Source organism: Mesoplodon bidens (genome assembly GCF_964165515.1).
Source record: "Mesoplodon bidens genome assembly, chromosome: 13".
Classification (NCBI taxonomy): domain Eukaryota; kingdom Metazoa; phylum Chordata; class Mammalia; order Artiodactyla; family Ziphiidae; genus Mesoplodon; species Mesoplodon bidens.
The window spans coordinates 15,657,400-15,683,395 of NC_138169.1; the positions used below are offsets into that span (position 1 = coordinate 15,657,400).

Consider the following 25,996-nt stretch of genomic DNA (forward strand, 5'->3'; position numbering starts at 1 on the left):
GGGATTCTAGCACCCGGGTCTGTCCCTTCCAACTCAATGCTCCTGGTCCACTGGAGGCGCTCAATAAAGGTTTATTACATTAAAAATACACCACTAGGCCTCAGGCGCTCAGGGCTCACACCCATGTGGCCACCACCTCTGAATCCAGAACACACAGAAGCAGCAGCAGCCGAGTTGCCAACTCAGGTCGTGGCCTGCCCGGCCTTGCTGGCAAACCCATTACCCTTCAACACCCTGCTCAAACGTACCCTGTTTTAGGCAGAGGCAGCTGCTGCCCCTTCGCGGCCGTATAGCAAGCACTCCTTTGCACGGACCACGGCTTCTGCAAGGAGCCCCCCAGCATCCAGCTCAGGGTCAGGCACACAGTGGTACACGGGGAACACTGCTGATGTCCACACTTGGACCAGGTGAGGAACCACGGGGCTGTATCACCTTCCTTACAGGCTCTTCCTCATCTTGCCCTTCTTGGAGTGGGTGCCCCGGCCGAAGGCGCCCTGCTGCAGCTCCCGGGCGCGGTGCCGGTTGCGGGCAGAGAGCTGCTTGAGGCCCCCACGCTGCAGGAAGCGCAGCTTCTGGGCTCGGCACCGCTGCTTCAGGATCTGCTGCTTGGTCTTGAGCTCTGAGCGCACGCGGCCTGTGGGGGCACCAGGGGTGCGGGGCTGGGATGCACCTGCCAGGATGGAGATTCAGGGAGTTCAGGATTTGGGTCGACTCCCAATGTCTCCTCCTCCCAGAAGCCTCCGGGATGCTCCCCTGTCCCCACTCTCGTTCTGTGTTCACTGCTGTGGCCCCAACATGTGTCAGATGGTAATTGCTTAATAAAGCTTAAGTAGTCTACTGTAATGGGCAATAGCATGGACCCTCTAGCCCAAACTGCCAGGGATCAAGTCCCAGCTGTGACCTCTTGGACCTTGGGCAAACTACTTTACTTCTTTGTGCCTCAGTTTCCTCTCCTATGAATTAAGAATAAGAGCACCTACCTCATAAGTCCTAATGTGGAGTAAATGGGTTACTATGTGTGCAGGGTTCAGAACAAGGCCTAGTCCACAGTATGGCCTCCTAAGTGTAACTATTACAATCAAATCATTCAACAAAGGCTTTTCAGTGCCTCCTCTATGCCAGGCACTGGGGACCCAGACTCCAAACCCTCTCTGGACTACATGCTCTAGGCTTGTTAGATGAAAACAGGCTGTAGCTTAACCTCTCTCTGGCAGGAGAGAAATCAGAGAAGGCCAGCGAGGGGAAGGGACTTATCCGAGGTCACCCAGCAAAGCAGCAGCAGCAGCAGCAGCAGTGGTTGGTGGCCCCACCCGCCACCTCCCGGCTCTCTGGGCGGGCAGGTCTCACCCCCGCCCCTGGCTCCCCACCAAGGCCTGGCCCCTCCTCTTCTGTACTCACCTGCCTCACCCAGCTCCTCCCCGCCCACAGCAGTAGCCTTGCAGGGCTCCCACGCAGATGGCCATTAAGGCCACCCCAGATGTCTCCACAGGGGCCAGGCCACCTGACAGGGATCCACCACCCCCAGTGAGGACAAAGCACAGGGGGAGAACAGCTGCTTTTTCCCGAAGCTCACAGGCCACCCTCACCACCCCGGGTCCAGCAAGCCCACAGCGGCAGCCAGCTTCACTCCAGATAAAATTGGGAACTGAGGACTGAGGGATGAGGGGGTCCGGGGGAGGCAGGGACACACCCACAGAAAGACAAAGAGAGGAGGAAAGACAGAGACTGGGAGGAGTGTGTGTGCGCGTATGTGTGTGCGCGTGCGTGTGTGTGGAGAGAAAGGAACAGGAACAATGACAGAGACGGAGAGAGATACAGAAAGACAGAGACAGATTGGGAGAAACAGAGACAAAGAGAGACAGAGAGATGGACAGGGACACAGAGTCAGAGGCAGAAAGAGAAACAGAGACCTGGAGAGAAAGACACCTACAGAACAAGAGAGAGGATGCGTCAGAGAAAATCCAAGACAGAAACAGGGAGAAACAGAAGAGGTATATCCACCATCAGAGAGGAGATGTCAACGGGGACAGAGGGAACGTGCAGACAACAGAGGCGGCCCTGGGTGAGGCAGAGAAGAGGGGCGCCTGGAGCCGTGACAGACAGCGTCCCCAGGCTGAAGCACACAGACTCGGACGCTGAAGAGGCAGTGAGCAGCCCTGCGGGCTCGAGACAAGCAGGGCCAGGGCCCAGCGGAAAGAGGCCCAGGACAGGTTCAAGCTCCCCAACCCTGGCTGGGGGGGCCAGGGGAGCGAGCAGGCAGCCAGGGGACCCAGGGCCAGTCATTGCGACTTGTTTCCTGGCCTGAACGCCAGCCATTCTCAGCCTTCTCGCCCCCAGGTCACGTGCGGCGAGGCTCCAGCACACAGCCTGGCCCCAGACAGCAAGCGGGAGCCCCTCTCTGACAGCAAGCTCGGCCCCAAAGGTGGGGCTGCAGTGGGACGGGGCCCAGGCCCCAGTCTCCTCCCTTCAGAGTCCCGAGTGTCACCACTCCCAAGGAGCTCCTCTGCCCTGAGGGGCCGACCGAGGTCCTGGCACGCGGGGCAGCCGGCCCCAGCCGAGGTCACTGAGCACAAGCTCCTGCAGCAGAGCCGAGTTCAAATCCCACCTTAGCGTGTCACTCACTGAGGGACCCAGGCCAGATCAAGAGGACCAAGCACCCAAGACGACCAAGTGTGCCACCTGACAACCTGCGTTTTACGGACGATCCTACCCCGGCTCTCACCTTGCCCTCGGCCGCGCTTACCACCTCTTCGCTCTGGGCCACGCCGGTCAAATGTCCCTTCTTCTTCTGAGTCACGATCATCAATTTTCTGCTTCTGTTTCCACTTCTGGTAGCTGGGAGGCTGCATTAAGGAGGTTGTGTGCAGCATCGAGAGAGAGATGCCCTAGACAACCGTGGGCTGGGAGCAAGGCCCCCCTGCCCCCCAGAGGATACAGGGCTTACCTATAGGGGGTCTGGTGGCTGAATCCGCTCGACCCCGCCCCCCCTCCAGCCCCCACCTGTAGGAGCTGGGGTGGCTGAGGAGCCAGACCATGCCCCTTCCTGAGCCCGCCCCCCACCCACAGTAGATGTGGATATAGAAGGCACTTGCCTGGCCCCGCCCCCTCTGCCCCCCACCCCCCTCCAGGATACAGGTCCCTCTTGTAGGAGCTGCTGATGTAGCGCCCACTCTCCGTCTTGATCTTTTTCTTGTCCTCCTGTCCCGACTGTCCCACAAACCGCTTCTTCTTCCGGTCCCTGTGGGAAGAGTTGGGAGGTGTGCTGTGGAGGGAGGTGGCCCGCTTCCCCTCCAGGCCTGTTTCCCCGACCCTCTCATTGGGTTGTTGGAGGATTTAAGGAAAGCAGCATGCCGGGCATCTGGCAGGCAGCAGGTGCCCCCTAAAGGCCCATTCCCTGGCCCTCCTCACCACTCCCTGGCAGCCCAGGTCTCAAAAGGCAGTGTGGCGGTCAGGGGATTAGCTCCAACCTGGGGGCCTGGGTCAGGGACAGGGGACCCTGGAGGGTTCCCAACCCCCACCTGGCCACCTCCTGGCTCTGTGACCCTGGGTTGAGCCACATCACTTCTCCAGAACCAGAGTCCAAATGGGCAAACTGGGTCATGAGCCCCTGTCTAGCAGGACTAGCCCCCCAAGAGGACAGATGGGGTCAAGATCCCTGTTGTGCATGACCACATGGGGGCAGGACAGGGTGGGCGTCATAATCTGTGCTGTGAGGACCGAATGAGGGGTGAGGGTGTCATAGTTCCTGCTCTAGGGGATCAAACGGGAGTCAGGATAGGAGGGGGTCACCTTTTGTGGGGACCAAGCGGCAGACAGGTGGGCATGGAAGAGGTGTGCCCACTGGCTCACTCACCACTTGAGCTGCTGCTGGCCCCTGGTCAGGCTCTGGCCTTCGTCCCCCATCAGGTCCAAGACAGCACCAGCCACCTGCTGCTCGAAGGCACCCCCGTCCCCACCGATGCTCAGGCTGCAGAGGGAGGGTGGGGAGATACCATGGGGTTGGGAGGGGGGCCCATCAGGCCCGCCTGCCCCACCCGGGACCAGCGGCCACTCACCCCCGCTCGCTGTCGAAGTCCCTGGGCCGGTAGGGGATGTAGAACGCCTGGTCCCGCTGCCGGGCCTCCTCCCTCCGCCTCTTGGCTCCTCGGTCGGGTCCTGGCTGCTGCCGCTTCCGACCCACAACCTCTGTGAAGAGGTCCTGGTGGACCGGGGCCCAGTGTCACCTGTAGGCCCCAGGGACTGGACTGGCCTCTCCACCCACCAGCCCAGCTAGGGTTGAGGGTCAGGGGCTGCTGGGACTTTGAAAGCTTGGTGTTGCCATTGAGACCCTCCGTTTCCTCATCTGCACATGCACCACAACCCCTGCCTCAAGCACCAGCAGAGGCAGGACAGGCGGGAGTTGGGGAGGGCAGGGTGCCAACTAGGATGAGGCCCACCACGCTCCAGTCCCAGCTTGGTCCCCCAGGTCATCTGACCAAGGCAAGGCCCTGTCCCTCTCTGGGTCTGGACTTGCTCTCTATGACGTGGACGAGTCCAGGGGTTTTCAAGTGCATTTTTTTGCCTACGGTACCCTCTGTCCAAATCAAATGTAAGATGAGCAGGCCCAGGGTCCTACCCACCAGGCGAACGGGACACTCTGGCCCCCCAGCCCTGCTTTTCGCCACGAGGACCCAGTGCCTGACCCTGCCTGAGTCATGTCCCCACTGCTACCAACAGTCCCGGCTCCGCCCCTTCCCACCTGCCGGACCCCAGGCTGAGGCAAGGCGACGATGATGACAATGACAGGGCTACCTAGGCCTGTGGGAATCCTCCACGTACCATCCTGAATCTGCCCAGCGGACCCAGGAGTGGGTACCGCAGTCACTTGGCTGCAGAGCCCTAGTCCACAACATTCTGAAAACAAACTTTCCTGAGATTCACTTGGTGGCAAAAGCTGACCTGAGCTGACAAGAGGCTTTGCCCATCCTCTTGGTGTGGGTCTCACTGTGGAAACTGATGCATTTGACGACCGTGACACCCCAGACCCTGCTGAGGGTGTTACATCATACACAGTGGACCCACCATAAAGATTCTGAATCCTGAATCACATCTGGCCCCCAGGGCTTCAGGCAAGGAATGGTGGACGAGACTATGACCCCACTCCGCAGATGGGGAAGCTGAGGCCTCCCTTGATTTCCACAAGTGTCGGAGGTGGGACTGGAATCACTGCATCCACTCCCAGTGACTGCTCAAAGCCCTGAGGTCCACCCCATGGGCTGCTGGGACTTGACCCACTGCTCCCCCAACCACAGGCTAGACTCCAGGGTCCCCAGGGTGGGGCCTGCACACCTCCACACTGTCTCCTGCCGCCTCCTCCTTCTCAGGCTGCTCCTCCTGCGGTGCTGGGAGGCTCGGGGCTGGGACGGCCGGGCTCTCCTGTCGCTCCTGCCACTCCTGCTGGAACCTGGCGATGCATTTGCGATCCTTCTGCCGCTTGGCACGCATCACCTGGCTGCTCAGGTCCCGGCTGGAAGCGTTGATCTCAAAGATGGTCTGTGGAGGGGACACCCAAGGCCTTCACCCAGTGGCCGCTTCCTCCCCAACTCTACCCTCCCCAGCTTGGTGTGCTCTCTCCAGCATTCCTCCCAATTCCCTTACACTAGTTACCTGCTTTTCACAATGACAAAGGGAGGCCCAGAGAAGGCGAGTAACCTGCCTAAGGTCACACAGCTGGGACAAGCCAGATCTGGGATTTCAACCCAGGTTCATTGGCTCCAAAACCAGTGCCCTTAACCACAACAGGCTCCAGCCCCTTTTTCCTGACGCTGGCTGGCAGGCCTTTCCTGCTTTTGGGTACACCTCCCAGAGGCACAAGACGGGGCACCTGATGGGAATCAGGAGGAGAGGAGAGGCTATCGAAAGCCAGCTCCTCAGGCCTCTGGCAGCCTCGGGCGTGTCAGTGCCCTCTGTGAGCCTCAGTCTACCCAACTGTATGGAAGCGGGGGGAAACCTGCTGTGGACCAGCAGGGATGGTTCCAGAACAAGGGGTGGCTATAGAGGTGCTGACACGGCCAAAGCCGTGGGTTGAGAAAATCCCCGCTGGGGTCCTGCGGGGGGTCAGGAGCTCAACCGGAGCCCTGAGGGCCCGCACTCACCGCCCGGGAGCGGTAGTTCCTGATGCTGTCCACCAGCCGCAGCTGCTGCAGCTCCTCCTCCCGGAAGCACGAGCCTGGTGGGGACGGAGGGACGCGTGAAGCCGCAGTGGGCTCCATGAGGCCTGCCGCCAGCCCCCGCCCGCCCGACGCAGGGACTCACTGAAGAGGGGGTGCAGGCCCAGGCCCGAGAGGTCCAGCTCCTTGGCCCTCTTGATAGACTCGGGCGAAGGCGCCGGCCGCGAGCGCACATACTGCTGCTGGGCGTTGTCGGCCACACGGCCCAGGCCCCGAAGCTCCAGCGACGTCTCCAGGCTGGTCCGCAGACCACAGTCCTCATCGTCCACCACGCCCTGCGGCACCCGGCCCAGCACGCCGTCCCCGCCGCCCACGCCTGCCTCCCCGCCAGAAGCTCGGTCAGAGGCCTGGTCAGAGGCCTTCCGGCCCAGCCGCCTGCCCAGGGCCCCACCTCCCCTCCCCAGCCCCACTCTGGGTCCTGAATCACAAAATAATCCCCAAAGAGAAACCATCACTTATCGAGCAGCTCCTACTGTTTTTACAAGTACAGTTTTATGGAACATGGCCCGATCTACTCATTTCTGTGTTGTCTGTGACTAATTTTGCACTACAGGGCACGGGAAAGGAGCTGCCGTGGATCACGTGACCTCAGAGCCTAAGATATGTACTATCTGGCTCTTTACTGACTTTAAAATACAGGGATCTTGGGCCTCCCTGGTGGCGCAGTGGTTAAGAATCCACCTGCCAAGGCAGGGGACACGGGTTCGAGCCCTGGTCCAGGAAGATCCCACACGTCGCGGAGCAACTAAGCCCGTGAGCCACAACCACTGAGCCTGCGCTCCAGAACCCGCGAGCCACAACTACTGAGCCCGCGTGCCACAACTCCTGAAGCCCGCGCGCCTAGAGCCCGTGCTCTGCAACAAGAGAAGCCACCGCGATGAGAAGGCTGCGCACCACAACTAAGAGTAGCCCCCGCTCGCCGCAACTAGAGAAAGCCTGCGTGCACAGCAACAAAGACACAATGTAGCCAAAAATAAATTTAAAAAAATAAATACAGGGACCTTCCCCTGGGGTCAAGTTCCCAAGCCAGGACAGCTTGGCCCACCTCCAACCCCCATCCATACCATGAACTCCAGGGGGGACCCCAGCCCCTCCCCAGCCTCTACTCACCGGAGGGCTCCTCGTGCGGACGGGCGAGGGTCAGGGCACGGCCCAGGAACAGGTGCAGGTCCAGCAGGTAGGGGACCTCATCTGGGGCCACCAAGGAGTAGGCCGTGCCGCTTCGGCCAGCCCGGGCCACACGGCCTGCAGGAGAAGGTAGTCAAGCGGGAGCAAAGGCAAAGGACCCCACAGCCCAGCACGAGTCCCACGTGCCAGACCCTAAAGGTGCAAGCCAGGCCACAGCCCCACCTCCTTGAGCAGTGTCCCACCTACAAAAGGGGGCAAGGCAGTGACAGTCACCGGGGCTACCTGCCTGAGAGTACGTGAGCCCACATGGTGCTCTGGGAGGTTAGCAGGAATAGAGGCAAGACACTGCTCTTCATCAGTCTCACAAGTCTTCAGCATCCCCACTTTGGGGGGTTTTTACCCAGAGAAATAACCCAGGGTGCAAAGATTCACCCACAGGACACCTACCCCAGCTCTGCCGGGAACTGACCCCAAATGGAAACCACTTAAAGACTTAAGGACAGAGGATTAATTAGCTGATGACCACGTGGTGGGAATTACACAGCTGAGGAAAGGAGTTGCAAGTTGTGGCCCCTGGCCGAATCCAGCACCGCCCCCCGCCCCCGCAGCCTGTCTGTGTCAATAAAGTTTTATTGGCACACGGCTGTGCTCCTTCATTTACATATTGCCTGTGGCTGCTTTCATGCTCCCAGGGCTGAGATCTCTAAGAGACTAAATGGCTCCAAACCCTAAAATATTTACCATCCAGCCCTTTACAGAAACAATTTGCTGACCCGTTACGGAATGATGCTTAAATGGTGAATGAAAAACATGCATGATGTATACAGAGGCAAGAAAAACATCCAGGGTGACTCTAATTTTGTGGTAAGTCGGTCCATGAATAGCATTACGCCTTGGCTTGTTTCTGCTTCTTGCAGAAACCCAGTGTCACCACATTCGGAAGATTCGTTTGCGGTAGTCCGATTCACACTGCTGGTCACGCGGCACATGAGAAATTCCCTTTGGGGGTTCTGAGGACGCCTCAAGGGATGTGCAGGGCCAGCCCTCCCAAAGAAACGGAATCGAGGGCACAGCATGCAACTGCCAACAGGGAGAAGAGGCTGGAGACCCAGGTGGAGGCCTCCCTCGCACCCCGAAGGTCCGCCCACGGCCAGCCCACTGTGGGCAGCCAGAATTTACTCATTTGACGATGTTCAATCTTATGCAGAACAATTCCAAGGAACTTGCCCACCAGATGCTTCTCTCACACACACTTATTTAACTTACTTGTATTTATAAACATGACACGCCCGTTTATGAGTTAAAAGAAGACAAAGAAAGTAGACTGATGGTTACCAGGGGCTGGGGGAGGGGGAAGAGGGAATGGGTTTAATGGGTCCAGGGTTTCAGTTTGTTAAGACGAAAATGTTCTAGAGATGGAAGCTGGGTGATTGCTGCACATTAGTGTGAACGTACTTAATGCTACTGAACTTACGCCTGAAAGTGGTTAAAATGGTAATTGTATGTTATGTATATTTCACCACAATTGAAAAAAAGAATGCCAGTGGCCCCACTCTGCTACGTCTGAGACACCTGACCAGTTCTTAACCTCCCTGCTTCGGTTTCCTCATCTGTAAAATGGAGCTGACGCTGCTGGTACCCACTACACAGGGTTGTTGCGAAGACAAGAAGAGCAAGTAGAACACGTGGACCAGGGCCCACCAGGAGTGCTGGGTGAGCACCTGTGGCCGGCACATCACCAGTGAGGGGAGGGTGACTTCCTGCCTTCTCGGTGCTTTGCTCCACTTTCAAATTTTCCCACTACGTGAGGGCCTTACTTTTATAACTGAAAAATTAAATGGAGTGAGCTGGCCTGGGTGGGCTGAGGGGAAGGTGGGGCCCGACAGGCTGACGGGACAAGGCCGGGAGTCAGGAGACTGTCTGCAGTTGATGGAGCAGGAGGCAGAGGGGGGTCGGGATGCTGTTTAAAGGCTGCTCCCAGGAGAGGAGCTAGAAAGAGGGAGCAGTAGGGAGAGGACTGTGGGGAGGAGGGGCCGCGTCATCAAGTTCCTGATGGGAAAGAGAAGCACCAGCCTGGGGAACCCAGAAAGCGGGAGCATCACCTCCTTAGAGTCTAGGGCTGCCCACCAGAGCCGGCCTGGGCCACGCTCCCCAGAGATCCTGATTGACTGGTGCCCTCCCTGGGCCTCAGTTCCCCACCTGCAGTGGCAGGAGTCGAGCCCTGTGCCCTCAGTTCCCGCTGGGACACCCCCACACACACACCCTGGTGCCCAGTGCAGCCACAGGCTCCTTACCCACGCGGTGCAAAAAGAGCTTGCCCTTGGCGGGGAAGCTGTAGTTGATGACGTTGTCCAGCAGGGGGATGTCCAGGCCCCTGGCTGCCAGGTCAGTCACGATGAGGGCCGAGCACTTGCCATGCATGAACTTGGCCAGGTTGATCTTGCGGGCTGTCTGGTCCAGGGCACTGTAGATGTGGGCGCAGCTCACCCGCTGGGTCGTCAGCAGCTGCCCAGAGTGAAGACCAGAGGGAGGGAACAGGGTGAGGAGACGGGCAGGGGAGAGGAGAGGAGGCTGGGCCGTGGCAGTGGGCGCCATGACATGGCCGTAAGAGCACGGGCTCTGGAATCAGGCGCCCTCAGTATAAACCCCAGCTCAGCTGGGTGACCTCGGTTTGGTCTTCATCAGTATAAATGGGGCTCATATCACCTCTCACCTCTGCAGGGTTGTCTGAATGTCAAAAAAAGATGGCACATGCAGAGGTCTCCCTCAGGGAGGCTGCAAGTGCCCCCCCAAGACACAAGTCTCATCCTGACTGTCACTAACAGGCTCTGTGACCTTGCCCAAGTTCCCTAATCTCTCTGTGCCTTCACTTTCCTTGTCTGTAGAACAGGGAGAACAGTTGCCTCTCTGTAGCTTTGTTATGAGAATTAAATGAGCCAATACACATACAGTGCTGAGAATAGGGCCCGGTGAAAGTGTTAACTGCTCTTTAAAAACTACTATTTTGGTTTTATTCATCAGTGACCCCAGCAGCTACAGAGAGGAAGCACCGGTAAATGTGTGTCATATAAGTGAAACCCAGCGAACCGTGTCCTCAGATAACAGAACTCAGGTGTGGTTGACCCAAGGCAGCCGCATTGACTCAGGAGGGGCCCTGGCAGCCTTGGGGGTTCGTGGACCTCTTCCCAGGAGGGTCACAGATATACACGTGTAGAAAAGCTCATCAAGTTGCTCATGTAAGATTAGGGCACTTTACACAGATTACAGCGTGCAAGCTATTCCTCAATTTAAAAAAGTGAAACACACGGGACACTAAATATCTACAGAAAAATGATAGGACGGCTGGGATACACTTCAAAATACCCTGGATGGAACGGGGAATATTAGATGAATCAAGACTGGATGTGAGTTGATAACTGAGTACCTGAGAGTTCATTATGCTGTTTTCTGACTTTGCTACATGTCTGGAATTTTTTATAAGAAAAACTTAAAAGAATAAAAAGGCACAGAGCTCTGGCCAGGCCTCAGTCCTGCTCTGGTGCTGCTCTCTGGTGGCTGAGCATGGAACCGCAGCTCAGAGGTGGCGATGGAGTCCGTGCTGGTCCCCAGGCCCGGGTCAGGTGCGGGCCTCCCCCAGCTCACCTCACTGAGATACTCCGCGTGGTGCTTGGTGGCCACAAATACCACTGTCTGGTCCTGGGGCCGCACCAGGCTGCGCAGCAGGTGCAGCAGCACAGCAGCCTTGGCATCCTCCCGCACGAGGAAGAAAGAGGTCTGCAGGGAGAAGGGTCACTCCGGTTGGCTCACAGGGTCCAGGCCACGGGCCGGGAAGGGGCACGGGTGGAGCCTCACCTTGAGCTGCTCGTTGAGTTTGGAGTCCACGTCTAGCCGGATGAGCACAGGCTCCATGAGGCCTGCGGTGGGCAAGAGAGGAGGATGGGAGGGGGAGTTGCTGAGGGACAAGCCCCTTCCAGGCGCTGACACGCGTCCCAGCCCCCAGCCCCGCTCCTCTGGCTCCCTCACCAGCCCGGGCGAACTCCACCAGCAGCTTGGGCAGCGTGGCAGAGAACAGGACAGTCTGGTGGCCCCCAGGGAGGCGGCCGATGATTTCCTGCAGCTGCTCTGCGAACCCCATTTCAAAGAGCCTGGGAGGGCAGAGGGCAGCACAGGGTCAAGACAGGGGCTTCCATGCCTATAAGTTTCAAACCTGTCATCCTTGCCCCCATCACACTTTCTGTTAGGTGCACAGGTGCTTCCTGAACTCAGCTCACTTTTTCTCTATTCAACCACCTCATCCTAAGCAATAATGACCTTGAAATCTTAGGTCTGGCCTCAGTTACATTTCTTACAAATTCATGTTGAAATAAATGCCAGCAGCCCTCACTCTGGGCCAGGCATGGTTCTAAGCACTTTACAAAATATCAACCCCTTTAGTCCTCACGGCACCCCTGTGTGGTACACGCTATTTGATCCCCACTTTGCAGTTGAGGCCACCAAGGCCCGCAGACCCTCAGGGATTTACCCAGGTTCATAGAGCTGGGATTTGATCCCACCTGTCTGGCTCCAGTCTGTGCTTTCAACCTTGTGCTGTTTTTTATCTCTTTCAAATCATGTGTTTGTTGTTTTACTATTCTTTTCAATATTCCTAAAAGTAATACAAAAGAAAAACTGTTGGTCCAGGGAACCCCATCAGCTCTGGCACTGCCTACAGTCTGTGGCCCTCTTTGGGGAAACGCTGCTTTGATCTCGACTGCATAGGTCTCCTGGCAGAGCCCTTCCTCCTGGTCAACCCTGACACAAGTGCCCGGGGATGCAACTGCAGCCTTACCTGTCAGCCTCATCAAAGACCACATACTCCACACTCTGCAGCTTTAGGTTCATCTCCACAGCCACATGCACCAAGCGCCCAGGGGTAGCAATGATTCTGGAAGTGGTTGTGCAGGCCAGGTCACCCAGGGCCAGGGCACCAGCATAGCCCTCCTCTCACTCCCCAGACCCTGGCCATGTGGGAAGGGACCCCAGAGCATCATCCCCAATCCACAAACTCACATGTCGGGATTTTCGTGCAGGGCTGCAAATTGGTCTTCCATCCTAGGAAGAAGAAGAGGTGTTAGCTTGATAGAACAGGTCTCTTTTGTCTCTCTCCCTTCCCATCTCCAAATGCTCAGCAGAGTCCCACACCTTGACCCCAGGCTCAGAACTGGGGAAAAGCTACTGCTGAGCTACTAGGCAAAAGCACTGCCCTGACAAGAACTACAGGTTCAAACACACAAAAGGACTGATAACAACAAAGTTCTCCAAAGATAGACTCAGCCACGGAACCCATCTCATTCACTCTGTTCATATTGCAGCAAAACGGCCTTTGACCCACAGCGCCACCTAGCAACTAACTCTGGGACTGCCAGCTCCACCTAGAATCAGGTTTCCTGGATCTGTGTCTGTGTTCCCAAACCGTTTGAGTACACATCCCTAACTTTAGTTCTCCTCTGAAAACACCCCTGGGACACCTGTAGGAACCAGGAGGCAGAATTCTGGGCCAGGTCCAGCTTATGGAGGTATTTCTGACAATCACAACAATAGAGATAATAAGTTACAATGTAGGCAAGAGAGCACTGAAAAGCAAAACACTCTCAGTGAGAATCAAAAGCGACTGGTGACAGTGACACTCTGAGAAAAGAATAAGGGGCTGAGCTTTGAGGGAGAAACTGTGGGGCAGGGCACAGGGGTTCTAATCTTAGCTCTACTACCAGACCACTGTGCGGCTCTCTGAGCCCGTCGCTTCCTCAGTTAGCTCATCTGTAAAACAGGTGTGGTGCCTGCTACCTTAGAAGGATGGTGCAACTACATCAGGAAAAATATAGTATTTTGCAGATTTGAGCCATTACAAACATCCTCTATTTGTCTGCATTCCACTTTAAATAGCCCCAAATCAAGCATATGAAAACATACACAACCAAGTGACCCATTTGGGTGACCCAGTGCACTACCAGCTTTTAGAAGCATCAGAACCTGTGTCTGAGTTGTGTGTGTGAAATTTCTTTTGGTATTTTACTGTATTTTTCCCCTTGTTGGTGTTTTTTTTGGTTTTGGTTTTGGTTTTTTTTTTGCGGTATGCAGGCCTCTCACTGCTGTGGCCTCTCCCGTTGAGGAGCACAGGCTCCGGACGTGCAGGCTCAGCAGCCATGGCTCATGGCTCACGGGCCCAGCCGCTCCACGGCATGTGGGATCCTCCCGGACCGGGGCACGAACCCGTGTCCCCTGCATCGGCAGGCGGACTCTCAACCACTGCGCCAACAGGGAAGCCCCCCTTGTTGGTGTTTTAAGAATGTGCAGAGAAGTTGCTGCTATTAATGAGCAGTGCAAGCTCAGTCCATCTGATGGGGAGGCGTGGGGCACGTCTGCTTTGGGGGACCACTGCACAGGGCACCGAGGGGGCTCTTACTTGTCCCCGCCCAGTATCAGGGCAGTCTTGAGGCCAGTGAACTTGCCCAGCTGTGGAGAGAGAGAAAGAGAGAGATTGAGAGCCGACGATGGGAGCTGACTCAGCCCACTCGGGCCTCGCTGACTGGTCCCAGCTCAGCCCAGCCACCCCGTCCCTGAGCCTGGACAGACCGACCTCCTTGGTGAACTTCATGGTCTGCAGGGCCAGCTCTCGGGTGGGTGAGAGGATGAGGGCGCGGGCCCCGGTCTGGGCGCTGCGGGTCTTGAGCCTCTCGAACATGGGGATGAGGAAGCAGGCCGTCTTGCCACTGCCTGTCCGGGCCATGGCTACCACATCCTTGCCATCTAGGATCACTGGGATGGTCTGCAGGGGAATGAGCAGGGGAGGGGAGGGGTCAGCTCCTGCACCCAAGCACCACATGATCCAGAGCTTCAAGTCTGCAGGGAGTGGGCAAACCAGAGCATCTCAGCAAAAGGGATGGCGCCTGTCCCCCAGCCCTGATCCCACTCTTGCTAGAGCCTGTTTGCACACCTCCGGGGCTGAGCAGCCCATTACCCCCAACTCTTTCCACTGCTGGAACAACCTTCTTCAGGTTAAGCCAGACTCTATCTCCCCAGCTAGTCATCCTCCTCAGGATCCCAGAGAAACGTTATCTCCCTCTTGGCTAAATGTCTGAGGACAACAAACATGAGACACAGGTGATGATGGGGTGCCTGTGAGCTGCCCGGGCAGGGGCTCAGCAGTGGGCAGCTTAAGTGGCAAAGAGGCACAGGATCGAACCTCTGCTCTGCCGGGCCCGACTTTCTCCACTTGTGAAATGGGCAGGCTCGTGGGGCTTCGGCCAGGGTAAGAGGGGACGACAGATATGACAGATGGGACAAGGGGTGAAGGTCAAGAGGCCAGGCAAGAGGGCCAGGTTGGCCATCTCCACCTCCCGACCCGCATCAGCTTCCCCGCCCCGTACCTTCCTCTGGATGGGTGTTGGCACCTTGTAGCCCTTCTTCATGATGCCTTTGAACACTGGGTAGCTCAAGCCTGGGAAAGACATGGGAATGGCCAGGGGGCTAGAGGAGCCCCTATGACACATGACAGAAAACTACACAGGACAAATGACAGTTTCATCAACAAATAAATAGCAAGAAAAAAAGAAAAGTGATAGAGCAAAGCTGATCGGTTAACTGAGACTTAAAAAACAAATCTGATTGTGGGGTATGAACCACATTTGGATTCTGATTTGAAAGCTTTTTTTTTCACCGACATAACAATTTTAATGGACAAAACAAACCAAAAACAACCCACCTTAATAAGCATTTTACAAAGGAAGAGGTAAAATGGCTAAAAAGTATATGAAAAGGTGGTCAACGTCATTAGTCACTAGAGAACTATCAATACAAACGAAAACCACAGTGAGCCACCACTGTGCACCCAGCAAAACAGCTAAAATGAAAAAAGATCACATTTGTAGGTATTAGCACCTGGAATTTTCATTCACTGTGTTGAGAAATAAATTGTGGTAGATATGTTCATAAAATGAAATATTATACATCAATGAAATTGAACAGCTTGAAAAAGCTAGTAACATGGTTAGATTTCACAAACCTAATTTTGAAAGAGACAGGCGACACGTAAATTATCACATACTGAACGAGTCATTTTATATAAAGTTACAAATACAGGCAAAACAAATCTATGGTGATAGAAGTTTAACTAGTGGTTACATCTGATGGAAAGTAATAACTGGAAGGGCCAGGGAAATTCTGGGGTGCTGGTAATGCTCTTTATCTTGATCTGGATGGTGGTTACACAAGTGCATTCACTTTGTAAAACTTCATTGAGCTGGACACTTAAGATTTGTGCATTTTTTGTCAGTATGTTATATTAAAGTCAAAAGTTTACATTAAAAAAAAAAGCCCGGGCTTCCCTGGTGGCGCAGTGGTTCAGAGTCCGCCTGCCGATGCAGGGGACACAAGTTTGTGCCCCGGTCCGGGAAGATCCCACATGCCGCGGAGCGGCTGGGCCCGTGAGCCATGGCCGCTGAGCCTGCGCATCCGGAGCCTGTGCTCCGCAACAGGAGAGGCCACAACAGTGAGAGGCCCGCGTACAGCAAAAAAAAAAAAAAAAAAAAGCCCATCTTTTTTTTTTTTTTTTAGAATATTCAAATTTTAGTGTCATTTAATAATTTTTTTAACATCTTTATTGGAGTACAATTGCTTCACAATGGTGTGTTAGTTTCTGCTGTATAACAAAGTGAATCAGCTATAAATATACATATATCCCTGTATCTCCTCCCTCTTGCGTCTCCCTCCCACCCTCCCTGTCCCACCCCTCTAGGTGATCACAAAGCACCGAGCTGATCTCCCTGTGCTATGCGGCTGCTTCCCACTAGCGATCTGTTTTACATTTGGTAGTGTATATAAGTCCATGCCACTCTCTCACTTCGTCCCAGTCCCAGCTTACCCTTCCCCCACCCCGTGTCCTCAAGTTCATTCTCTCCGTCTGCACCTTTATTCCTGTGATTTGAAAGCTCTTAATGCCATGAGACAATGGGCGTCTGAACACTGACAGGACCTTGGATTATACTGAGGAACTGTGTTTGTTTTAGGTGTAGGAGGGTCCTGCATCTCTTGGAGGCAGGTGGGAAGTATTTAGGGATAGAAGGAGGGGATGCCTGGGATTTGCTTCAGAATCCTCCGGGATGGTGGCCATGAGTGGGTAGGGTGTGGATAAAACAACACCAGTGGTTAAAACTGCTGAAGCTGGTGATGGGTATGTGGAGACTCACTGTTTCCTAATTTTTATATGTTTGAAATTTTTCATAATTAAAAGAAAAGGGTGTCGGAAAGTCCCCGGCGGTCCAGTGGTTAGGGCTCCGTGCTTCCACTGCAGGGGGCACGGGTTTTCCATCCCTGGTCGGGGAACTAAGATCCCACGTGCCATGCAGCGTGGCCAAAAGAAAAAAGAAGTGGAAAGAAAGAAAGGAAGGAAGGGAGGGAGGGAAGGAGAGAGAGGGAGGAAGGGAGGAAGGAAGGAAGGAAGGAAGGATGGAAGGAAGGAAGGAAGAAAGAAAAAGAAAAAGGAGGGAGGGAGGGAAGGAAGGAAAGAAGGAAGGAAGGAAAGAGGAAGAAAAGGGTCTTAAGTGACAAGGGCCTGTGATGGGTGCAGGCACGGGTGTGACAGCTGAAGCACGTAGTACTGCGAGGGGGAGAAGGTGGCCTTTGGAGGCTCCATGTGACCTGGGCTTGTGGAGATGGGAGGACAGTGGGAGGCCTGGAGATAGGAAAGCACCATGGTTTCATCTGCTTTTTGGTCAATCCTTCATCTTAGAGATTCAGAAAGGCCAAAAATAGCCCCACGTAGATGTTTTGGCTTTTTCCTTTGATTTTGATGAATTTTAGCACATTTGGCTGTCTAGATTCCTTTTGTGAGCTATTTTCTTTGCCCAGTTCTCTATCACGGTGTCTGTCTTTTTCTTCTTGATTTGTAAAAGCTCTTTGTATATTAGGGTTATCAGCCCTTTGTCCTATAGTTGCAAATATATTCCTGGTACAGTGCTTACTTTAACTTAAGTCTACAGTGTGTTTTTGGCATACACACATCTAAATAGAAAAAAAGTCAAATAAAACAGTGCTCAGGTCACACTTAGGCTTCTTTTCCTTTCAGGTTATACAACTATTCACCTTGATGTTTCAATCTTTGCTCCAGATGCTACTGATATGTAAAGAGCCAAGAAAGAGTCCGGCTTTCCTCCCGGCTGGCCAGGTGTACCAACAGCACCCAACTATCTCATCTCTTACCCTCGGCTCTGAAATGCAGCTCTGTCATGCTGCTCAGTCCCCAGACGTCTGTGCCTGTTCCTGCACCAGCATCGCCCCGAGTCCTGTCCTAACTGTTCTCTCATCGTGTCAGGCCCGCTGCCCCCACGAGAAGGCCGTGAGTGGCTTGGAGACTATCCGCTGCCTCCATCCCCCCAAACCCATCACAGTGTTGGGTCCAGAGCAGAGCACGGAAGGCCATAACCCACTGCTGCTCCCCCCACACAAAGTCCCCGGATGCCTGGCTCACCCACCCATGGACTGGAAGCCTCCCGACTTCTTCTTTTTCTTGTTCTGGGCTCGTACCATCTCCCGTGTGTCCGGCTCCACGTCCGAGGTGCATTCCGAGGTGGGGAAGGTGGGTAGGGGTCTGCCGGGTCCCAGCTGGGAGGGAGCAACACAGGCAGCATCATTCCAGGTAGAGTGAGACCACTGGGGGCAAGGAAGGGGGCTGTCCTGTTGCCAGTGCCCGCCCCCAACCTTGCCCCATTCGAGGCGATGATGCTCCTGCCAGATCACATGACTTCTCTGCTAAAGGGCTCTCCTTTGACCAGACCAGGACAGGGCACAGGGTCAGAGAGCAGGCTCTGCAGATAGACAGCCTGCGTTTCAATCCCAACTCTGACCTCAGACCAGGGACTTCGTCTCCCAGAGCCTGCATTCCCACATTGGGAAAATGGGGATGACAAGAGCATATGCCTCATAGCGTGTTGTGAAGACTAAATGGGTGAGTGTAAAGCTTTGAACTGTGCCCAGGAGGTGGTATCATCATAATTATCATCCTAGCCTGTCATTCAAAGCCCTCAAAACTTTATGGAGCCAATCAAAACATCTACTATGTGTGAGATACTAGACTTTTCCAATCTGCCCAGCTCCCCTCTCCACAATCCCCCTTCTGGTCCATCATCCCTCCCCAGCTCTGGTGTCTCTCATTCCTGGCCTCATCTCTGCCACCCACTTGTTCTAGCACAGCTAAATCAAACTCAGACACTGCCTCTGGGGAGTCTTCTTGGACTACAGCGCTATCCCTTTCTTCTCAGAAATCACATTTATAAAAGCACTAATTCATAATAATGGCTAAAACTTACCTGGCACTTACTATAAGCCAGGTGCTGTGCTAAGCATTCATATAAATTAACCCACTTAGGGCTTCCCTGGTGGCGCAGTGGTTAAGGACCTGCCTGCCAATGCAGGGGACCCAGGTTTGAGCCCTGGTCCGGGAAGACCCCACATGCCGCGGAACAACTAAGCCCGTGCCCCACAGCTACTGAGCCTGCACTCTAGAGCCCGCGAGCCACAACTATTGAGCCCGCGAGCCACAACTACTGAAGCCTGCACGCCTAGAGCCTGTGTTCCGCAACAAGAGAAGCCACCGCAATGAGAAGCCCACGCGCTGCAACAGAGAGCAGCCCCCACTCGCCACAACTAGAGAAAGTCCACGCGCAGCTACAAAGACCCAATGCAGCCAAAATAAAATAAAATAATTTTAAAAAATAAATTAACCCACTTAATCCTCACAACAACTGTGTGAAGTAGGTGCTATTACCTAGTCCCTTTTACAGAGAAGGAAACTGAAGCATGAGAGGTGAAGTGACCTGCCAAAGTCACACGGCCAGCAAGGGATTTGAACCCTGGCTTCGGAGTCTATATTCTTTCCTATGAGACGCTCTATGGTCCCCCACCAACCCTCTAGGTCAGAGCTGCACCTGTCTTGTACAGTCTATGAGCTAAGAATGGTTTTTAAATTTTAAAAGATTGTAAAAAGTCAAACATATATGGCCCTGCAAAGCCAAAATATTTACCATCTGGTCCTTTACAGGAAAAGCTTGCCAGCCCCCATTCTAGACACATGATAACAAAGTGCCTGGAACACACTGGTGCCCCAGCAATATTTACTGTAGAGTAGAATGTGTGAACACTGTCATTTCATCCTTTCCACAGTTTTTGAGGCATAATCAACAGCTTTCTACACATGCGGAAACTGAGGCACAGAGAGGTTAAGCAACTTCTCCCAGGTCCCACAGCCAGTACAAGGTTGGGTTGAACTTGAACACAGGGCTGTGCCTTGGCCCATATTTATAGAGCACCTACTGTGTGAGGCTCGGATGGTGTGGAATAAGGTCCCCATCTGGTCCCTGCCTCAGAGGAGTGTAGACCTCTCTCTTCATATAAAGCCCTACTTACCCGGAGTCTTCTCTGTGCCAGGTACCCGCTAAGCACAAGGCTGTGAGAAATAATGGGCTACAGCTCTTTTGCCCCCTTGGTGCTCATACCTGACCCCACCCTCATTTGCATACAGTTGGCATTCAGTAGTGGAAATAACACAGGGCCTGGAACCATACAGTCCAGGATTTGAATCCTGGCTCTCCCACTCACAAGCTGTGAGGTCTTGGTCAAGTTCCTTCACCCCTCCAGGCTTCTGTTTCCTCCTCTGGAAAACGACTGTGACTACTTAGCTCACAGGGTTGGCGTGGGGATTAAATGATAAGGCCTGTAAAGCTCTTAGCACGGAGGACAGCACACTGGAAGCTATCTACAAACGCAAGTTTAACTTATTATTACTAGTTTCCCAGAGGTTTGGGGGCGTCACTGTCTCAAGCCAAGAGGTGCAGCCTTCTCTTAATTCATCCTCCCAAGAATACCCCTCTCAAAGTCTGATCTTCATCACCCGCACTTTTCATTGGACGAATGAGAACCGGGACCCGCCCCCTGACCAGGAAGTAGCCAATGAGAAGCGCGAGACCAAGAGCCGGCCCGGAAGGCCGGAAGGCCCTCAGGCCCCAGGCTCCCTAGCACAGAGGCTCGGGACGTCAGGACCCTGGGCGTGTCGGACACCGAAACACGTGCTCAGGCCAGAGGTCCTGCCCCGACCCCCGGCCAGCCGACCTCTCCCCACCCTCAGTCGTGCCCACTCCCCAGCTGGGGAAACTGAGGCCGCGGGACACTGCGCGGAGCCGGGACTCGGGCTCTGACGTAGGTCTAAGCCCAGCGCTACTACCTTCTGGGCGCGGGCGTCATCTTCTGCCTGAATCTCAAACTCGCCGTCCTCCGAGTCGCTGCTGCGGGACTGAGAGGCCGCGCCCCGGCGCTTCCGGAGCCCCTTCTTCTTCCTCCACTGGGCCATGGCAGCTCTGGACCGCGGTGCGGCCGCCAGACGCCTTCCAGCAGCCATGCGGGCCAGGGCGCAGGGAAACGGGAGGGGGCGGAGTTTGCGGGTACGTACCAACGGCGCTGCAGGGCGTGGGGGGGCGCTTCTACGCAGCCCAGGCTGCGTTCCCTCACCTTCTGGAGCCTCCGGAGGCTTGGCATGCATACACACATACGCACACACTCCCCTCATTGGTGCGGGAGACCCCTCTCCGAGGGTTTGGGGAGCTCCGGGGGCGTCCGGAAAAGGGTGGACCTAATCCCCCCCCCGGGAGCGAATGGTTCTGGCCGCCCCGCCCCGCCTTACCGCTCGCGGGTTGCTGTTTGATGCGCGCTCGGAGCATGCATAGCTAGGGCTCGGTTTCCCGGGTAGAGTTTGCCCGCGCGGTCCCCCGGGCGGGGGCCGGGGGCGGCCTGAGCTGCCAGGGGTCGCGTGCTCCCGGGATTCAGAGCTGCAGATCTCGGATGTACCGCGCGCCACAGGTGCCCAAGCGTCCCCGCAAAGGAGTCCAGGCCTGGGGGGAGGGGGCGCTGTGGGTTGCCGCCGACATCAGCCAGCCAAGATGCTCAGGTAGGAAAATAACTCCAGAATGCGGGCACCTCGAACATCAGCCGGGACATTGACTTGGGGATCCGTGAATGTGGGGCAGTTGGCGGGCTGGGTGTAATCCCCCAGTAGTAGAATGGTTAAGTACACAAACTCTAGACTCCTATCAGGTTCACATTCTATTTCCACTGTTTTAGCTTTATAGGTGGGACTTAACACTTGTGACTTCATCTTTTGAAGCCTCAGTTTTGTCATCTGTAGAATGGACATAATGGAAGCTACCTCACAGGACTGCTGAGAAGATTAAATGAGACAATGCTTGTAGAGCTCTTTGCAGGAGGTAGGCATGGGATCTATGCAGGTTATTATTCCTGCCCCATAGATATGTACAGGATATAGGAGCCTGCCCTGTCTGCCCCCCGCCACCATAGTTTGTTTTCTGGTTGGTGCTAAGGTAGGCACAGGCCCAATCTATTCTTCACCCCCTTAGCATTCTGTAAATATCTACTGAGTACACACTGTATGCTAGGAATGCATATTTACTCATTAAATATTTGCCAGTAGCACCCTCCTCCCCGTCATTACAACAACTCAAAAAAGGTCAATTTTCCGAAATGTCCCCTGGGATTGGCAGCTCCCCTTTGAGGAGGACTGGTTGAGGGAGAACGTGACCTTTTTGCCCTGGGGACGGGGACTTAAGAGATTGCCAGTCTTTGCTGATGACAGATGGTTGCCACCATGACCACTTTTCATAGGGAGACCTGGAGGCAGGGACTGACAGGCAGAGCACACCTGCTGTCACCCAAGACCATGAGCAGCGTGAAGACCCCGGTGGAGCTGGCCGTCAGTGGGATGCAGACCCTCCACGTTCAGCACCGCTGCCGGGGCAGCTGCCGGGTCAAGGTTAGGCCGTCATACGTGGATGAGACTTTGTTTGGCAGTCCTGCAGGCACCCAGCCCACACCACCAGTCTTTGACCCACCGTGGATGGGGAAGGCCAACAGAACCAGAGGAGTGGGTACAGGGGCGTCACAGGCCTCAGGGGCCAACGGGAGCTGTGAGACTACCTCCTCCAGGGACAAGACCCTGACCCTCGCACCAAGGAAGAAGAACAAATACAGGTAACAGGATGGGGAGATGCCCTGTTGTTCACGTGCCGTGTGACTTTGGGCAAGCACTTTGACCTCTCTGAGCCACAGTTTTCTCACAGTGGAAGGTGGGACCTAATGGGATTATTGAGAAGGTTAAATGGGATGAGACATGTACAGTGCTGGGCACGGTAACCTGACACTTAGGAAGCTCTCAGTAAACGGTAGTGATAATGGTTGTGATGGTGGAATACCCATCCCCAAATGTCTTAGAATGGGCTTCTGAGGCCCAGAGGGGTCAGGTGATTTGCCCAAGATCACACAGCAATTTGCATGTAATTATTAGTGTGGTTGATCCATGAAATGACACAAATGTGATGATTCCAAACTTCAGCAAGTCATTTTGAAAATGGTTCTTGCTGCATTTTCACAAACAATTTAGAAAAACAGGATCTAATGCCAGTGGTTAGTGTAAGTTCGAATTAGATTATTTGGATTATTTCGATTAATATCAGCCTGGAGGGAGGCCTCAGGGCTCTATCTTATTTATTGTCATCAGTCTCTTGAACAAAGACATGGAAGACTAGTATATTAGTCAATCAGGGTTGTTATAACAAAATACCATAGACTGGGGGGCCTAAACAACAGAAATTTATTTTTTCACAGTTCTGGAGGCTTGAAGTCCAAGGTCGAGACGGCAGCAGGGTTGCTTTCTCCCGAAGGCTACCTATCCTTGGGTTGCAGCTGGCCACCTATTCACTGGGTCCTCACATGGGCTTTTCTCTGTGAGCGTGTACACTCCTGGTGCCTCTTCCTCTTCTTATAAGGACACAAATCCTATTGGATTAGGGCCTCACCTTTATGGCCTCATTTAACCTTAATTACCTCTTTAAAATTCAGCATGAATTTTGGGAGGATGCAATTCAGTCCATAATAACTAGCCAATCATATTTAGGATCCATTCTGAGCCAAGAGGCACATTTATTAGTTGAGAATGGGAATAGTGTTTATTTAAGTAGATAAAATTCAACAGAGATAAAAGCAAGTCCCCATTATTATCATGTCTACCTGACAATTGCCGTGGACCACAAGGCAGGCTCAGGTTGACATTAGCAGCCCTGACAGCTACAACATGGCTAAAAATGCTGGTGTCAGCATAGGCTATATTAACAGAAGTATGGTTTCCTAAACAAGGGAGATAACAGTCAACCCCATGCTCTCCTGGAGGATGGAATTTTACGCTGGATGCTGACAAGTAGAGGGTGTCAAGTTAGAAGGTACATAAGAATTAGAGATGCTATTGAGCAGCAACTTTGGTACCAGACAGACATAGGTTTCAACCAGGTATGGTTTTGAACAGCTAAATCAAGTGGCAAAAGGTTGACTTTTCAAAGACTTGCAGTTTGGGACTTTTAGTCCTGGCCAAAAACCATGGACCTGACACCTCATAGGTATGCCATGAATATTTGTGGGACTAATAAAAAAAAAATTGCTGAATGAATCTAATTAAAGGTAAGAGGCCTAGAAGGCACTTAAGTCTGACTTAGTGATCAAGAGCTTGGTTCTTTGAGCAGGGCGCTGGATTTGAATCTTGTCTATACCCTCCTTTTTACTCTTCCTATGCCTCAGTTTTCTTGTCTGTAAAATGGGATTATATCGCCCTCCTCTGGGTGTTGTGAGAAATGAGATGACACACAAGTGACCTGCTGGGTCCTGGACCTACACATGAAAAGCCCTGAGTAAATATGCAAAAATTTTAAAAGCTACTCTGGTGATGAGGCCAGATCACAGAAGTTCAAACTGAGTACCCTCTACATGCCAGGTGCTGGGCTGTGCAATTTCAAATATAGTTGGAAGGGCCACATGACTGCAGAGGGTTTGACTGACCAGGCCACTACAAAAAGGGAAAAGTGGGTTAAGAGAAAGAGTGAAGGCTGTAAAGACTAAGGTTATATTAATCAGGACTCTTGGTTGCAAGTGACAGAAGACTTACCCAAACTGGCTTCAGCAGAAAAAGGGCATTTGGGGCTCATATAACAGGGGCTCAAAACATTCTTGGGATTTTGTCTCTGTTTTAGTGCAGCTTTCCCCTACACATCCCAGGTGAGATGGCCACCAGCCGTTTAGCCCTTATATCCTGCCAGTTCTTCAGGGCTAGGTGGAAGAAAAACATTTCTCTCCTAGTAGTTTCTGCAGAGGTCCTAAGGCAGAACCTTATTGTGCAGAATGGGTCATGTGGTTATTCCTGAGCCAATCAATGTGGTCAGGAGGATGGGATATGCAAACTGGCCTGGCCTGGGGCACATGCCAGGGAGTGGGAGTGGGGTGGGGCAGGATGCAGGGGGACTGGATACTTGGCAGGGGAAAAATAGCAGAGATGGGGGTAGTGGTACATGAGGGCTGTGGCCTCACTGCAGGTGCCAGGCTGGGAGACAGGGACTTCTGGGACCTATAGGCAACCCTCTGCTGCTGCAGCTGCCTGGCAGGGGGTGGGGGTGGGGGTGGGCAAGGTTTTTAGGGTTTATTTCCCCATCTCACTGTTTCTCTTCGCTTACCAGACTGGTTGGCCACACTCCTTCTTACTGTGATGAGTCGCTCTTTGGCTCCCGACCTGAGGGCGCCGGCTGGGAGGCCTCGTGGATGACGAAGGGGGATGCTGCAAAGCTCCATGCCCTCTTCTGGACACCCCCAGCTACCCCTAGGGGCAGCCACTCACCCCGCCCCGGGGAGACTCCAGTGCGAGCCATTCACCCAGCTGGTCCCTCGAAGACAGAGCGCAGGATGGTGGCAGACTCTCGGAGGTTGTCCGTGGGTGGGTTAGACTCTCCACGCCCTCCGAGGCGGGAGCGTTCTTATTCCCTCACCCACCTTAATGTCCCCAGCACAAGTCACCCACCCACCAGTACCCCCTGCACAAACGGGCCTCAAGATCCCAGACCTTCCCCGTCAGGAGTGACCTTCCGGAGGCCCCTGGTGACTCCCAGGGCTCATTCAGTCAGTGTTTCAGTGCCAGTTACCCCCCGACGAGGCGGAGCCACCCAGAAACCAAAGCCACCTTGGAAATGAATTTCTTGGTGCTTTCTGCAGGTTTGCCTATGGGGTCACAGCAAAGGGCAGAGTTTCAGAGGATGGCACTGGTGGGCGGGCCTTTGGGGAGACCACCAGGCATTGGCAAAGCACTCCTGGGGCAGAGCGAGGGGGGGCAGTGCCGCCCTTTCTTCTGACAACCTCTGGTTGCTCCCTGCCTTTGCCGCTGAGGTGGATATGAGGGCCGCCTCTTGAGATCCCTGTTTCAAGTTCTGTCATAGCCACACAGCATATCAGTGCCAACCCAGGGGTGTCCCCCGGGAGGGTCCCCCCACCCCCTCCATCACACCCACAACATGGTCTCGCCACCAAGTGTGAGTAAACGGTATGATCTCCAACCCGGAGGGTTCCTTCTCCCTCCCTTCAAGCCAAGCTTCTGCTCAGGATGAGTTTCCAGCTGAGTCTGGACGCCTCAGGAATTTTCCCAGGCACAGTATGTGGACCAGCAGGGAACACAAGGTGATATGTGGGTGGACATTTAAAATTTTAATAGTCATGTATTTATTTTCATGTATTAAATATATCAGCTCATCGAA

At 54.2% G+C, this 25,996-nt stretch overlaps 2 protein-coding genes across 5 annotated transcripts; one reads left to right on the forward strand and one right to left on the reverse strand.

The window, feature by feature from the left end:
* Window positions 1-55: 55 nt before the first annotated feature.
* DDX54 (DEAD-box helicase 54) lies at window positions 56-20,800 on the reverse strand. 2 transcript variants are annotated; one of them, XM_081251738.1, is made up of 20 exons: window positions 20,590-20,800; window positions 17,846-17,975; window positions 14,744-14,814; window positions 13,954-14,142; window positions 13,780-13,829; window positions 12,387-12,428; window positions 12,166-12,261; window positions 11,361-11,482; window positions 11,190-11,251; window positions 10,980-11,111; window positions 9,632-9,842; window positions 7,320-7,454; window positions 6,295-6,525; window positions 6,135-6,208; window positions 5,329-5,532; window positions 4,056-4,198; window positions 3,854-3,967; window positions 3,134-3,238; window positions 2,744-2,835; window positions 56-670 (listed from the first exon to the last, which is right to left on the reverse strand). In XM_081251738.1, the coding sequence occupies exons 1-20, from the start codon at window positions 20,761-20,763 to the stop codon at window positions 438-440; spliced, it is 2,610 nt and encodes an 869-aa protein (XP_081107864.1). In that variant the 5' UTR covers window positions 20,764-20,800; the 3' UTR covers window positions 56-437. The 2 variants fall into 2 exon arrangements, with proteins under 2 accessions (XP_081107864.1, XP_081107863.1); XM_081251737.1 differs by having other exon boundaries at window positions 2,723-2,835.
* On the forward strand, window positions 20,724-25,996 carry RITA1 (RBPJ interacting and tubulin associated 1). Of its 3 annotated transcripts, none has more exons than XM_081251745.1 (4): window positions 20,724-20,806; window positions 21,483-21,625; window positions 22,041-22,406; window positions 24,932-25,996. In XM_081251745.1, exons 3-4 carry the CDS (start codon window positions 22,096-22,098, stop codon window positions 25,437-25,439), a joined length of 819 nt encoding a protein of 272 aa, XP_081107871.1. In that variant the 5' UTR covers window positions 20,724-20,806; window positions 21,483-21,625; window positions 22,041-22,095; the 3' UTR covers window positions 25,440-25,996. The 3 variants fall into 3 exon arrangements, with proteins under 3 accessions (XP_081107871.1, XP_081107870.1, XP_081107872.1); XM_081251744.1 differs by lacking the exon at window positions 20,724-20,806 and adding an exon at window positions 21,041-21,309; XM_081251746.1 differs by lacking the exon at window positions 20,724-20,806 and adding an exon at window positions 21,041-21,309 and having other exon boundaries at window positions 21,526-21,625.

What these genes read in the sequence shown, in the direction of transcription:
- DDX54 (XM_081251737.1), bottom strand. Translation starts at nt 20,763, where the DNA reads ATGGCTGCTGGAAGGCGTCTGGCGGCCGCACCGCGGTCCAGAGCTGCC. An exon ending in AACTCAACGAGCAGCTCAAG is followed by an intron (nt 11,112 to 11,189) that starts GTGAGGCTCCAC and finishes TTCTCCCTGCAG; the next exon opens with ACCTCTTTCTTCCTCGTGCG. An exon ending in GCTCTTTTTGCACCGCGTGG is followed by an intron (nt 7,455 to 9,631) that starts GTAAGGAGCCTG and finishes CTTCTCCTGCAG; the next exon opens with GCCGTGTGGCCCGGGCTGGC.
- RITA1 (XM_081251745.1), top strand. Translation starts at nt 22,096, where the DNA reads ATGAGCAGCGTGAAGACCCCGGTGGAGCTGGCCGTCAGTGGGATGCAG. An exon ending in AGGAAGAAGAACAAATACAG is followed by an intron (nt 22,407 to 24,931) that starts GTAACAGGATGG and finishes TTCGCTTACCAG; the next exon opens with ACTGGTTGGCCACACTCCTT.